Source organism: Neopelma chrysocephalum, unplaced genomic scaffold (assembly GCF_003984885.1).
Source record: "Neopelma chrysocephalum unplaced genomic scaffold, ASM398488v2 Primary Assembly neopelma1_61b, whole genome shotgun sequence".
In the NCBI taxonomy this organism is placed as follows: Eukaryota; Metazoa; Chordata; class Aves; order Passeriformes; family Pipridae; genus Neopelma; species Neopelma chrysocephalum.
This window is the reverse complement of record NW_020897717.1, coordinates 2075048-2087803: the sequence shown is the minus strand read 5'-3', so window position 1 is coordinate 2087803 and position 12756 is coordinate 2075048. Positions and strand designations below refer to the sequence as shown.

Genomic DNA, 12756 nt, shown 5'->3' with positions numbered 1-12756 from the left:
TGTTCTTAAGTACAGTAAATTACACCATGTTAGTAGGATGACAGCTAGATAAATGTTTTCTTTTTTTTTGCCCCCCTCCCCCTTTTTTTTGGTTCCTTCTTTTTTTTCCATGGTTGGGTCAAATCTGTGCCCATTGAGCTTTCCCAAACTCCCACTGAATGCAAACCAAATGCAAAACACAGCATCAGGCATGATGATGACAATTTTCCAACTATTATTGTATAAACTCAGGACTATTTTGGACCTGATTTTTGGTATGTATTGAGTTCTAACTTCAACTGAAGCACTAGTAGCTCACCTGAAAAATGCAGAACTGCAAGATGGACATACAAATTCTACATACTCAGAACATCTATAGCAGATAACATGGCAAGTTTGGGCATTTATGTCTTCAGCAGTTTGCATTAATGAGCTGGGAAGACATTTTCTAAGCAACAACTAACCCTTCTTGTTGGAGAGAGAGAGGAGTGGGAGGACAAAACTAAAAATATTCCATGCTGTTCCCATGGAGGGGGGAGGGCGCGGAAGAAAATACTTTGCAATTATACATAAATAAATATATAATTTCAAGACCCTGACCCAAGGTAACCTCTTATACCAGGATAAATAAATGAGTCTGTAATTGTTAGCATGGCAACAAGGAAAACACAAACCAAGTAAAACAGACAATTTGGAAAAACTTATCTCCTTTTATGCCTACTACAATGTGGTCTTTTAGATATCATGATTCCAAACTGTAATAATGGTATATAATCTGAATTGTGCATGCATTTTTGCCTCCTTGACACTAAACTTATACTTTAGACCATTACAAGTATGACTTTAAGAAAATGAATAATTAAGAGAAGTCTCTCACATTATTAAGTCTACAATATCGTTTCTTCAAATACACACTTTGGGATACTTGCTACAGAAGGGAAAATATCAAGGAAAAAACATGAAGAAACAAATACAAGACTTAATGATAAGCCATAAAAAATGGGCAATGATTCTTCTCAAGTATGCTGACCTACATGAGAAATAATAGGGCAACATCAACAAATTTATACTTATATGAGATGAGAAAAAAAAGACTAAATTCATTATATGGAACTCTAAAAGAATGAGATGGTCAAGTTTTATTCTCGCAGTGAGAATACATTCTCTGCATTAAATGGTGTAGAAGGAAATGTATATCATTTTAGGCCTTACTTTACTCTGTATTAATGATGTTGCCCAAATTTGGCTTCAGTCTATGACACACATTAACAAGTACCATCAATCAAACTGCTTTTTCACAGTGAAACACCCAAGTACACCTCATTTCCTCTAATGAGTGCATTTGCTGCATTAGTGACACGCTGCACTTTGTCGTTTTCCATTACGGTGCTTGTCCTGTGCAAGCCAGAGTTTCTCAATTTACTGCTCTAAAGCCTACCTGCATTTATAACAAAGTAATTTTTGAAGCCATGTGCCTGTCTGCCATACCTAGACTAAAGATACTGAAATGACCCAATGTCAACATCAAGCTAACAAATCATCCCAAACATCTGAGTATGAAGTAATTTTGTTAACAGAAAAAGGAACAGATGCTGGTGGGAAAAAAGCAAGTTAACTCCACAGTTGCTGGCATTTTCCAAACATCCAGCTGAAGGAATGTCGTGGTTTGCAAAGGGCAACATCCTCCCACTGTGACTTACCAGCGTTATGAGATTTCCAGTGAGCCCTAGGCTAACTGAAAGTAAGTCTATTTTCAGAGAATTCATTTGAGAAATTCCACATTTCAGACTGTTTCACCAGCAGCCTTCTGAGCAAAGGAAGTCACGCAGTCTTTCAGACAAAAAGCAACCATGGATCCCAGGCACTGGGAAGGAACCAAATAACATCTGCTACAGCATATTTCAAGGAGTTGGTCTCATAGCAGTAATATAGGACAGTGTACAGTAGAGTGCATAGAGCCTTAGTGTTGCCCCTTTTCTTTATAGGGCCATTCAGCTGCTTTCCTAATTTGATTTATGGTCAGTTCAGGGAACCACAAAACAATTTAGGATGGAAGGGCGCTTGGGAAGAAGGGACCGCCTCAGAGCTAATTTCAAAGTTAGATAGGTTGTTCAGGTCATTTTCAAGGTTTGAATATTGAGTCGAATTAAAATGTTGACTAAAGAGCTGAACTTCCGCCAAAAACTTCTAAAGTATCAGTAGGAAAAGAAACAACTTTCCGATGCACCAAAGACTTCAGATAAAGTCTAATTCTACATTTCCAGTGTGGCTTTGCTGGCCTTTGCCCTGTGGTCATCAGACATACTCATCGTTTAGCCAGCAATACCCTCACACTAAGCACTCAGCCTCCTACTGCCCATTCTCTCATGGGCACTCAGCCTCCAACTGCTTTTACTTTTAGGCTCTTGCACGTGCTGTTGGGGTTACTGTGCATTTTCCAGACTTCACAGTAAAGAGAAAGTAGAAGCACCCACCCCCACACCCATGCACACTCTCCCTCAACACTTCATGCTAAGCTGGGAGAAAAACTTCCATCAAGTCACATCCAAGCCTCATCAAACTGGCACTCATTACAAATGGATTCTCAAATACTGCAGGAAACCATCTTGTGTGTTCCCATCTGCTGCTCCCCAATGCAGTATATGAAATAACTCTAAAGAAGTGAACTTATAAGAGACGCTTTAAATGCTCCTTAAAGCTACAACTCCATAACCAAAACAATTTAATATTCCAAATCAATAACAGACTCTAAGAGTATTTCAAAGAGGAAAAAATACTGCAAGAAGATAGAATTGAAAACAATACATCTTCAAACCACCCACTTCATTTATTATGAGACAACCACGTGCTTGGCACTCTTCATACAGAAAGGATGAACTCCAAAGGCTTTTATAGCTGAGATCAGACAATACAAAACCAAAAACCCACACTCAGACAATACAATGGTGTGATCTTCATCTGGCATATTGTGTCACTAAATGAGACCAGATGAAGATCCATTTTCTCTCTTCTTTAGGGAATATCTGTCTTCCTCTGAATATCTCAGAACTGGCTGAATGGCAGATCCCAGAGGGTCATGATCAGTGGCACAGGGTCTAGTTTGAGGCCTGTCACTATTAGTGCCCCCCAAGGTTCAATACTGGGTCCAGTATCGTTTAACTCATTCATCGATGACTTGGATGAAGGGGCAGAGACCTCCTCAGCAAGTTCAATGATGACACAAAGCTGGGAGGAGTGGCCGATACCCCACAGGGCTGCACAGCCCTTCAGAAGGACCTTGACAGGTTGGACAGGTGGACAGAGAAGAACTGTTTGAAATCCAAGAAAGGTAAATGCAGGGTCCTGCAACTGAGGGAGAATAACCCCCTGCACCAGTAAAGGCTGGGAGGTGACCTGCTGGAAAGCAGTTCTGCAGAAGAGGACCTGGAAGTCCTGATGGATAACAAGCTGTCCATGAACCAACAGTGTGCACTGGAGCCAAGGAAGCCAATGGGATCCTGGGGTGCATTGGGAAGAGCATTGCCAGCAGGTCAAGAGACGTTGATGAAGTCCCCTCTCAGCCATAAGTATTTGAAGGAAGGGTGGCAAGAGGACGGATCAAGGCTCTTCTTGGTGGTGCCAAACAATAGGACAAGAGGTAAAAGGCAGAAACTGATGCAGATGAAGTTTTGCCTGAATACAAGGAAGAAATTCATTACTATGCAGGTGACCATGCACTGGAACTGGAATAGATTGCCCAGAGGGGTAGTGGAGTCTCCCTTACAAGATATTCAAGAATGGTCTGGATGGAATCCTGCGCCATGTGCTCTAGGAAGACCCTGCTTGAGCAGGGAGGCTGCAGCAGATGACCCCACCAGTAGTCCCTTACCAGTTCTGTGATTCTGTGGTCTCCATGTGTATCTCCTACTTTAAAGCAGGAACCTAAAGAAATTAACTCCTATCTAAATACAATATCTAAATATCCCTGGTAGGCTAAGGTAAGTACATCAAAAGCTACAAAAGCAGCTTAGATCCTTCCAGTAGATTATAAATATATATATCTGTATTATACACATTATTAAATTTTATATTTATAGTTTTAACAGGAGGATGAATACAAAGTATAGGGTAAATTCCACTGTCTGGAAGCTGGAACCCCAGCTTCAAGTTTCAAGCAGGGTTTATAGCCATAATACAGCCTGGGTTTGGATTGGAAATTTTGCTCTGCAAGAATCTGAAGTCAGGCATGGGGCTGGGGATGGAGGACTTTTTATGGTGACATTTTGCTGACGACTTAAACCTCAAGGGCAAAACTCAAAGCAAGACTCTCAAAGAAAGAAAAAAACAAAACTGGGCATGTAGACATTATTTTCAGTAATGTTAGATAGCCAGTATGGGACCAAAGTGGGAGTTTGTGAAAATGAGCTGCAAATGGTATAAAAAGATGGTGGTAAAACTACTAAAAGTTAGTCTGACTAATGCTAGGATTCTCCAGAGTATTCTGAAGCCTATGAGGATGGAGCCCTCATTTTAGAAAATGAAACTGAATAAAAGGTGATGCTGCTTCTTTGTGGGAGAGATGTAAATTTTCTCCAGAAGGGCATCTGGGGCTGAGGCACTCTTCACTTGGACTGCAGCCTCAGTGGTTTCAGCACTGGCCTGTGACCTCAGTTGAAAGGGCTTGGACTCTTTGTGTAACGTAATGTGTAGTGCACAAAAGTGCCTTCTACCCCATCCTTCCTGCTCCTTGCAGTGAGCTCATCCAAACCCAGAGATTTCACCACAAGAACATCTTAGAAGACAGATAAGTGTAGTGAAGAAAAAGAATGAACAGCATTTGAATTGAAAATATATTCAGATCTTTAAGACTCTATCTTAAAAAAATGAACAGGAAAAGTGGGAAAGGGGAAAAAAAGGGGGGGGGGGAAGGAAAAACGAAGGGGAAATGGGAAAATGAAAAAAATGAAAAGGAATGTTGTATGCAGCCAAGGCATGCGTAAATAGCGCAGGGAAAATGTATGAGAGGATGGCATGGCCAGAACATTTCCAAAAAGTTTCCTAATTTTGCCACTTTTTCATCCAGGTAGAGAGAAATGCATTTATGTATAAACATAACAACGACAAGGTCTTTGTAATTATACAGTAATTTAAATCAAACACTTTTGGAAACAAGGAGTTTCCTGACTCCTACTTGCATATTCACTTTACTATTTCTTTTATTCATCAGGTAGATGAAAAATATAATTGACAGATATTTAAAAAAACAATTGCAGGGGATGGCATCATAAGGAAATTCATTTCTTTTCTGCCTATTGACTGCTACAGACTATGGTTTTGATAAATTTTTCTCAGCATTTTTATATACTATTTTGCTATTGTGGAGAAGCTTTCCTCTAGATCTCTTTCCCATAATAGAAAAAGGAGAATAAATTTAGGGACTATAAGCATGTACTCTTTTTCAGATGCTGTAAATGCCTAGTTCCAGAAAGTTTCAGTGAGCTGGTTATTACTTCAGTACTTGAGTTTGAATAATCTCACTTGAGTAGATAAAGTATAGTCAACTCTAAGCGGCTATTCTATGGTACAACTAAAATCTCAAGAATGCAAAATAACACTAAAATAACTAAGAGATGTTAACACAGTTATTAGGATTGAGATTTTTGGGTTTATTTGTTCGATTGGAAAGAAACTGTAGGATACAGCTAGTCTAGTCTGACTGTACTTTGGAAAGAGATTTGCTACCAATTTTTTTCCTCAAAGAAAGACTGGAGTAAAAAAAACCACCCTAACTTGTTTAACTCTGCAAAATGTGTGTGCTTACTACTAAAATCTGCTCAACTGAAGGCTTACAAATTAGTCTCTGGAGGCAGGAAAGGCCATAAAAAGAAAACAACTTGACTTGCTTTCCAATAGCAGTAAGTCTAACAGCTTGTAGGATTATTCAGAAGGCAATAAGCTATTGCCCATACAATGAGACCTCATTTTCAGAAACACAGACTGCATCCAAAGCAATGTGTACTGAAACAGTGGAATACCTGCATTTTCTACCCTCTCGAGGATCCCAGTAGAAACTCACTTATGGAATCAGTAACTGAGCTCACAACTTTTTCTCTCCATATAATTATTTGATCAGTATTTAATGAGATTATGTACATTAGTACCAGCTTCGGGTAAAACAACACTGAAGAACACTGGTTTTCTACATTTTTACATCTGAAATTAACAAATAAATACATCTGAAAGCTTGATCTAATTCCTGTAAAACTTATATCTTGTAGGAAATCTAGAGATAATTTTACAGAAAAGAGTTACGGAAGTGCATTTATGTTTTATGAAAGTCTAAATTTCAGCTTATGGTGAGACACGAAGACTATTCTAAACAAAACCAGAATAAAGTACCTGAACTAAGGGGGAATGTCATAATTGGTATAGTCTACATACGGCTTTACTTAGTACTCAATATCAGGGGAAGTTCATACCACAGAGGAAGAGGCAATCTAAAATATGTACTACTGGTGTTTTGGGTAGAATGTCAGGGTCCACCAGTGGTGACTAATGATTGTTCTGATGCAAATTAAGACAACTGCACCTCTCATTGTCCACCCTATACTGATTAATGGTAAGGTAGAGAACAGCTGAGACTGAGAACACACTAGTGTTTTCCAGCAGAGCAGCCTTTATTCCTTGCAAGTAGCTACCCCACAAATCAGAGCAAAGCATTCACTGCAGTTGGTAGCTAAAGCTACTACAGTTTCAGATAGGAACCCAGAATGGCCAGAAGTGACCAAAGCAAACATGGCTGTATAACACTGTGTGAATGCTCCTCTGTAGATATTACCCACAACTATGAAATCTCAGTCCAGAACAAAACCTGCTTTGAGTACTGAGGACTGTTGACTGGCAAGTTGTACCCGTGGCATATAACTTTCAATGCACAGACATACCTGCCTTCCCTCATTTCTTCAGAAAGGCTTGGTATCAGAAACAGGTGGAACGAGTTTTTTAATACAACAGTGATTTTCTGCTAAGATATTGGGATCAGGTACCATAGAAGATGATATCTAAAGTCTATCTGCCAAGATAAATGCGTGTCTACAACAATGACTGATCTTCATTTTTGCAAGTGACATTTGGCAGCCCACTAATGTCGCCACCTTTAGAGCAAATCAGGAAGCTCCGACTTTCCATTACTTTTAAGCTAGGAAAGGCACCTGAGATTAATGATTGTGAACAATTGTCTCAATCTGCACTTGACCTTCTAGTTCATAGTGTTTTCAGTTGCCACATTATAAAGTGTAAAGCCCATGCTTCCCACAAAACTCAAAGAACCCAACATCAGCAAGACAGAGCTCTCTGGGGTCTTGTCCTGGATAGCTGGTAGTATTCTGCAAAGTGAGAAATTGGATCCTTTATGGCTAAAATTAGATTACAAATTCTTCAGGGAAAAGGCAGCCTTGCTTTAAAACGAAGCCCAGAATAAGCTTCTCTTTCACTGCAAAACACTGGTGATAGGTGGATTAAGTAGTAGGCTAGAGAGAGATGTCACACCAATCATCTGAGTGCCTGTGAGGGAAACAATGAATAACATTGGAAAGTTAAGGTTTCAAGTAATTGAAAGTATCTACAATGTAATGAATAGGCATCTGGCAATGGTATCCCGTTCCAGTTAGCACATGATTTTGGATAGCTGGAGTTCAGCTAAATGAGGTTGCACTACAAATGCATTAAAAAGATTTTCCAGTACGCAGCTTCCTTAACTCTGGAGGTCTTTAAGATTCTTATATCAAATCCACTGCTTTAGGAAGAGGGGAAAAAACCCCAAACCAACAACAACAACACCCCCACTGTAATGAGTGAATCCAACTAACATATTAAATACATTAAAGCACAAATCTTCCTGCCAAGGCACACTGATCTGGGAGGTGGAATGTGGGGTTCTCTAAGACGGCTACAAATAGATCCTCTCCCACCAGAGCTGAAAAATCCAGCTGAGCTGGCCAGCAAAAATGTAAAGCAGACATTAATCACAGCAGCCTGCAACTTCCCTCCACTTGCAAGGTCTGTGTACCAGCAGGGAAAAAGAAAGGAGAGAGCACTAAAGACAACTGAGCCTAGACTGGTCTTACACATGCCCTGAGTTATTGCTAGCTCAGAGGCATTAATTAATTTATTTCTATTAACTTCCCTGTATGAAGTTAAAAACCAACCAAACAAAAACCGTAAATGCAAAACATCCATCTGGATGGTCTGGTTTTCTTTAATTACATGGTAAGAAATCTCACTGCCCCCACCTCGAGGAAAAAAAGGCAGCAAACACAACCTCAGAAGGACCACGAGCAGAGTTTTAATCTGCCATGTTTGGTATTGGAATCTAAACTTCCTCTTTCACCTTCTGTTATGAAAACTTATGTATAAAGACTGATGCTTTCACAGCATGACTTGCACACTTGGGAAATAAAATTAAGCAACAAACCCACCACACCTTTTTTCCCCTAACATTAATGGCTAATAAATACATGCTATTGGGGCCATCTTTGTTTCCAATTGCCTGTTTCCTAGAGCAGCAAAACTTTTCCATCACATCATTACTGCAGAAGTTCCTCCTTTAGAAGTTTTACAACAGTGATATAACTTATCAATTCATTTGGCCATCATTCTGCCAGCGACAAAATTGCCAGTATGACACATCAATCTCTGATTTACTGTTCCTTTATTGGTTTGTCAGAAATTTGAAAATCTTGAATGGAGAAGTATTTCATAGAAATTGAGAGGAGCAGGTCATCTTCGCTTTCCAGTGCAATGGGGAACATTTCCTACAAGCTCTGGAAGACCTTGAACTACCAAGTTTTAAGACATCACTATTATCGTGTACTTTTCAGATATTCAAAGACATCCTGAAAGACTTCAGCAATACTTTTTCTATTCTAAGCAGTCTATACAAGTTTTAAAAAAATCCTTAAAATATTTTTCTGATAGCTTTTCTTTCAGCTCAAAAAAAAAAACCAAAACCAAACAACAAAACAAACAACCCCTAAACAAACAATAAAACAAAATAAAACCCCCAAACATGTAAAAAATTCAAAATGGGACATTAACATTTATTTTTCATAAATCACAAGCATACACCACTTATAAGAAAATTGTGCCATATCCATGCTGATAAAAATCCTTACATCACTTAATCATGTTCTTGAGTAAACAGTAAATAAACACATAGCTCAAATCAAGATGCAGTTACGGACATGTACACAGAATTTATTGGTGAGTTACTCCAATCAGGACAACAGTAGTACCTTCTTTTTGCTGCAGTAAATCTGCCATTTCTTCTCTGGAGGGAGTGCAAACATAGCCTCTCTGTTCTTGTCTGTGAGATCCAATTCATCCTGAAGATTGTGAAAAAGAAAAACAGAAAAAAAAAAACAGTCAACAGCTGCATTGGTAACTGTTAGGAACCTTGACTTCTCCCTGTCAGAGCAGAACCTATGAAGAGAGACAGCCAGAACAACTCCCATTTCAAACTTCCATTACTAATGATCACTCAAGAATGGGAAAGATCACATGAAAGTCATGAAGTGAGAAACTCAAAGCACTGGATTATGTGACACAGACATTCATTATGACACTTAAAGAAACACTAAAAATTTGATACACCTTTTTCCTGGCTGGCAGTACTAATTTGCTCTTCAACAGGAAAACATTTAAATTACTGCATCTTTTAAGCAAAGTTCATGAGACAGTTGTCTAGTGGCAGTAATGCCATCAGCAATCTACAGGTTGAAATGTTTTTCCAGATGTTTGCCCTCTGAACCACATAGTCCCTATCAAAAGACAACCATCATTTCAACATAAAGGACATCTCTCCCCACAATGTCACATTACGTTGATCAGAGCAGCAAATTCAGTCTCTGTTAAGAATAGCAAGTTCAGTAGAACATACCCTCTTAGAGCTGACCCAACCTTACATTAGTGAAACGAAAGATAATGCTGTGATTTGGAACTGACTCCCAACTCTGTCAAGAGCACCCTCTGGATACACCACCAAATTCCCCAGTTTCAGTTTCTCCTCTGTAAAAGGTGGATAAAAATAGACTCTATTCCCATACAACATGTCTCTGAAACTACGAAAGCAGATATTGCTACTCCCTCTGTTTATACAGGGCTACAATCACAGCTACTGGTTTCAGGTGCTTATAATGGAATTGAACAAAAAAGAGTGGTGTTCAGAGCAAGCAGTCTCTGTGAGTAGAGATGGAGGAAGATGTATAAATGAGAGTTTCATCAATATAAAGAAAATCTTCCAATAATATTTCAATAAATCAATTTTGGCAAGGCTTTGGTGTCCCCCCCCTCATATATTTGAAATGTTTGGAGAAGGAAGAGCCCTGGGGTCCAACATCAAATGACATTGTAGCACAAAATCGCTGCACATGCAGATTCTGGCACCCACACTAACCTTGTCCAAGCAGAGACAATACCTCTTTAACTCAGCCCAACAATGGCTCATTTGGAAAGCGTTCAGGGCTGGGAAACTTGTGAAAACAGTGAGCAAAATTGCACACTGAGCCTGGTAGCGGCTGCTGATAGATTTAAAAGCCCATAGAGATTTAAGCTGCAAAAAGGTACAAAAGAAATGCAAACAGTAACAAGGCAAGGTCAGTGCCAGCAGCCCAAGGTAGAAGAAGCTGGAGGGTTATTTTAAATAAGAAAAAGTTTAAAGGGAAAAAAAAAGTAGCTGTGCAAAAAGAGTGCAAACCATGTGGAAATGTTTAGGGTGAGTTTCCAAACAAGGGGGCAGCCAAGCAAGGCAAGGAGTTTTATCCCTGCTATACACAATTAGCAAGCTCAGGCCAGGATCACATTCTTGGGGGGAGAGGGAGAGTGAAACGACATGTAAGGCCTTAAGACAAGCAAAGGAATGCTGTTGGAGGTCAAGCATGTGGGAGGAAAAGGAGGGGCAGACAGGGAATCAGAAGTGCCAGGTTTAGAAGAAGCACCAGAGGCCAGAAACGTATTTGAAATGAGCTAGCTGGGCTCAACTAAATTCTTTGAAAAAATTATGATTTTATTGAACTGCTTAAAGATCTTCTTAACACTTTTTTTTTCCTCTCTCTCTCTCTTTTTTTTTTTTTTAAATACAGGGTAGCTAACTTGGTTGTCTAATCCATTGAGCTCTTTTCTGGAGTGCTCTTTCTGCTTCTGGTGGCAGGTCAGATAAGCAGCAGAAGCTCTAAACAGAAGCTGTGCACAAAACTGAATGATGTACTCAATATAGTTCAAGACAACTATTTCATTAAAGGAATGCTCCTATTATCCACTCAGAGGGCAGGATTCTGACACTGCAGCTTCTAGACACTGCCTTGGACACTGGCAGTATCAGGGGCTTAAAGAGCAATCTGTCTTCAATGGGACAATGAGAATATGCAACTCCCAGCCATGAAATTAAGTATTCTGATACCATGACACACTCTTCAGGACAGAGGCCTAGAAAGTTAGTTTGAAAGGATGGAAGATCCGGTGGGGGAAAAAAGTGCATCCACACACTAATTTATTGTGACTCAGGAGGGTAGATTAGGTCAAAAGAAGTTTAGAAGCCATCACATTAGATCAGGTAACATAGTAACAAGGAAACTGCTCAGGTATTGCAAGCAAAAGCGTATTACCAGAGGCAGACCCAAACACTCCTGACCGGAAAATAGCACGTGGAGGGAAGATGGCTTACCCTTAATTTTGAAAGCTAGTGTTTGTTAAGAGCTAAAATGCTGGGTTCTAACCTCCAGGTCAGATAGACAGGTAGCAAGCATGAATATTCAGCAGGGAAAGAAATATCTTCTCCAGAAGGCAAAGCAGCAGTCAAGCTCTTCAACTCCTTTTCCTGAAATTAGTCTTCAGCAAGTGTGCTCCTTTACTGAGAGGAAGAAAGGAGTGGGAAGAACTGAAGAGGCCTACATGCCCCATCACCAACAATCAAATCCTACCCTATAAAAACCCCCAAGAAATCCCTGTAAAATACAGGAGACATGAAGCCTTCTTCTGGAACCCTACAAATCATCTTACTTCTCCCATCCCTTTGCTCTTCCTATAAAAGATGAACAAAAGACCACCGTGACTGCACAGGAAAACCCAAGATCTATTTAAGAAAGAAGAGCTTGGATTAGGCAGACTATTTTTCTGTTCTGATTCAGGATCTTAATACAGATGGCACATAAGGAAACTTACTGCCTTGGAAGGAAGCAGAAGGAACAACAGAAAGAATTAATTTCAGAAGGACTGGTCCATCAACAGGTCATTCTGACCCAACAAGAGGCAGATCTGTCAGTATACAGAGATTCAGACCTTAGAGTTAGTTCAGTGACAGCAAGCAGCTATTGAAGGAGAAAGGAATTGCCAAGTTTGGCATGAAAAGTGAAGAACTAAACTCTGAATGCAGTCATCAAGACTGGGGTTGGAGCCAGACTTGGGAAGCCAACATGATCAAATGCCCTGGGTGCAAATGTAAAGGGCAAGAAAAAGGTACGAACAGAACAAAGCAGGGAGAACTCCCTCCTCCATCACCTGTTCCAGTTTCTCAACAGAAATGTAACTCTTCTATGCCTCGGAAAGGTGGCTCAGTTCCATTAATTCATGCCAGCGTGACCCTGCACAATGGAGCTCAGCCTCCTGGCTCTTAAAAATACTTGAAGGTGGAAGTGTTCTCATGAAACACAGATTAAAAGGATATTTGCCAGGCTGGGCTGAGGGAGATGTAAAGTATCTCCAGTTAATATTCCTTACATTTCTCTCCTTTATCTATTTCCTATT

At 39.8% G+C, this 12756-nt stretch overlaps 1 protein-coding gene across 4 annotated transcripts in view; it reads right to left on the bottom strand.

Moving 5' to 3' along the window:
• Positions 1 to 12756, bottom strand: part of DAAM2 (dishevelled associated activator of morphogenesis 2) — a 221977-nt gene that overhangs the window by 88147 nt on the left and 121074 nt on the right. For all 4 annotated transcript variants that reach the window (XM_027681762.1, XM_027681761.1, XM_027681764.1 and 1 more), the window contains one exon: positions 9252 to 9341. In XM_027681762.1, coding sequence (XP_027537563.1) covers positions 9252 to 9341 — 90 coding nt within the window. The remainder of the gene's footprint in view (positions 1 to 9251; positions 9342 to 12756) is intronic.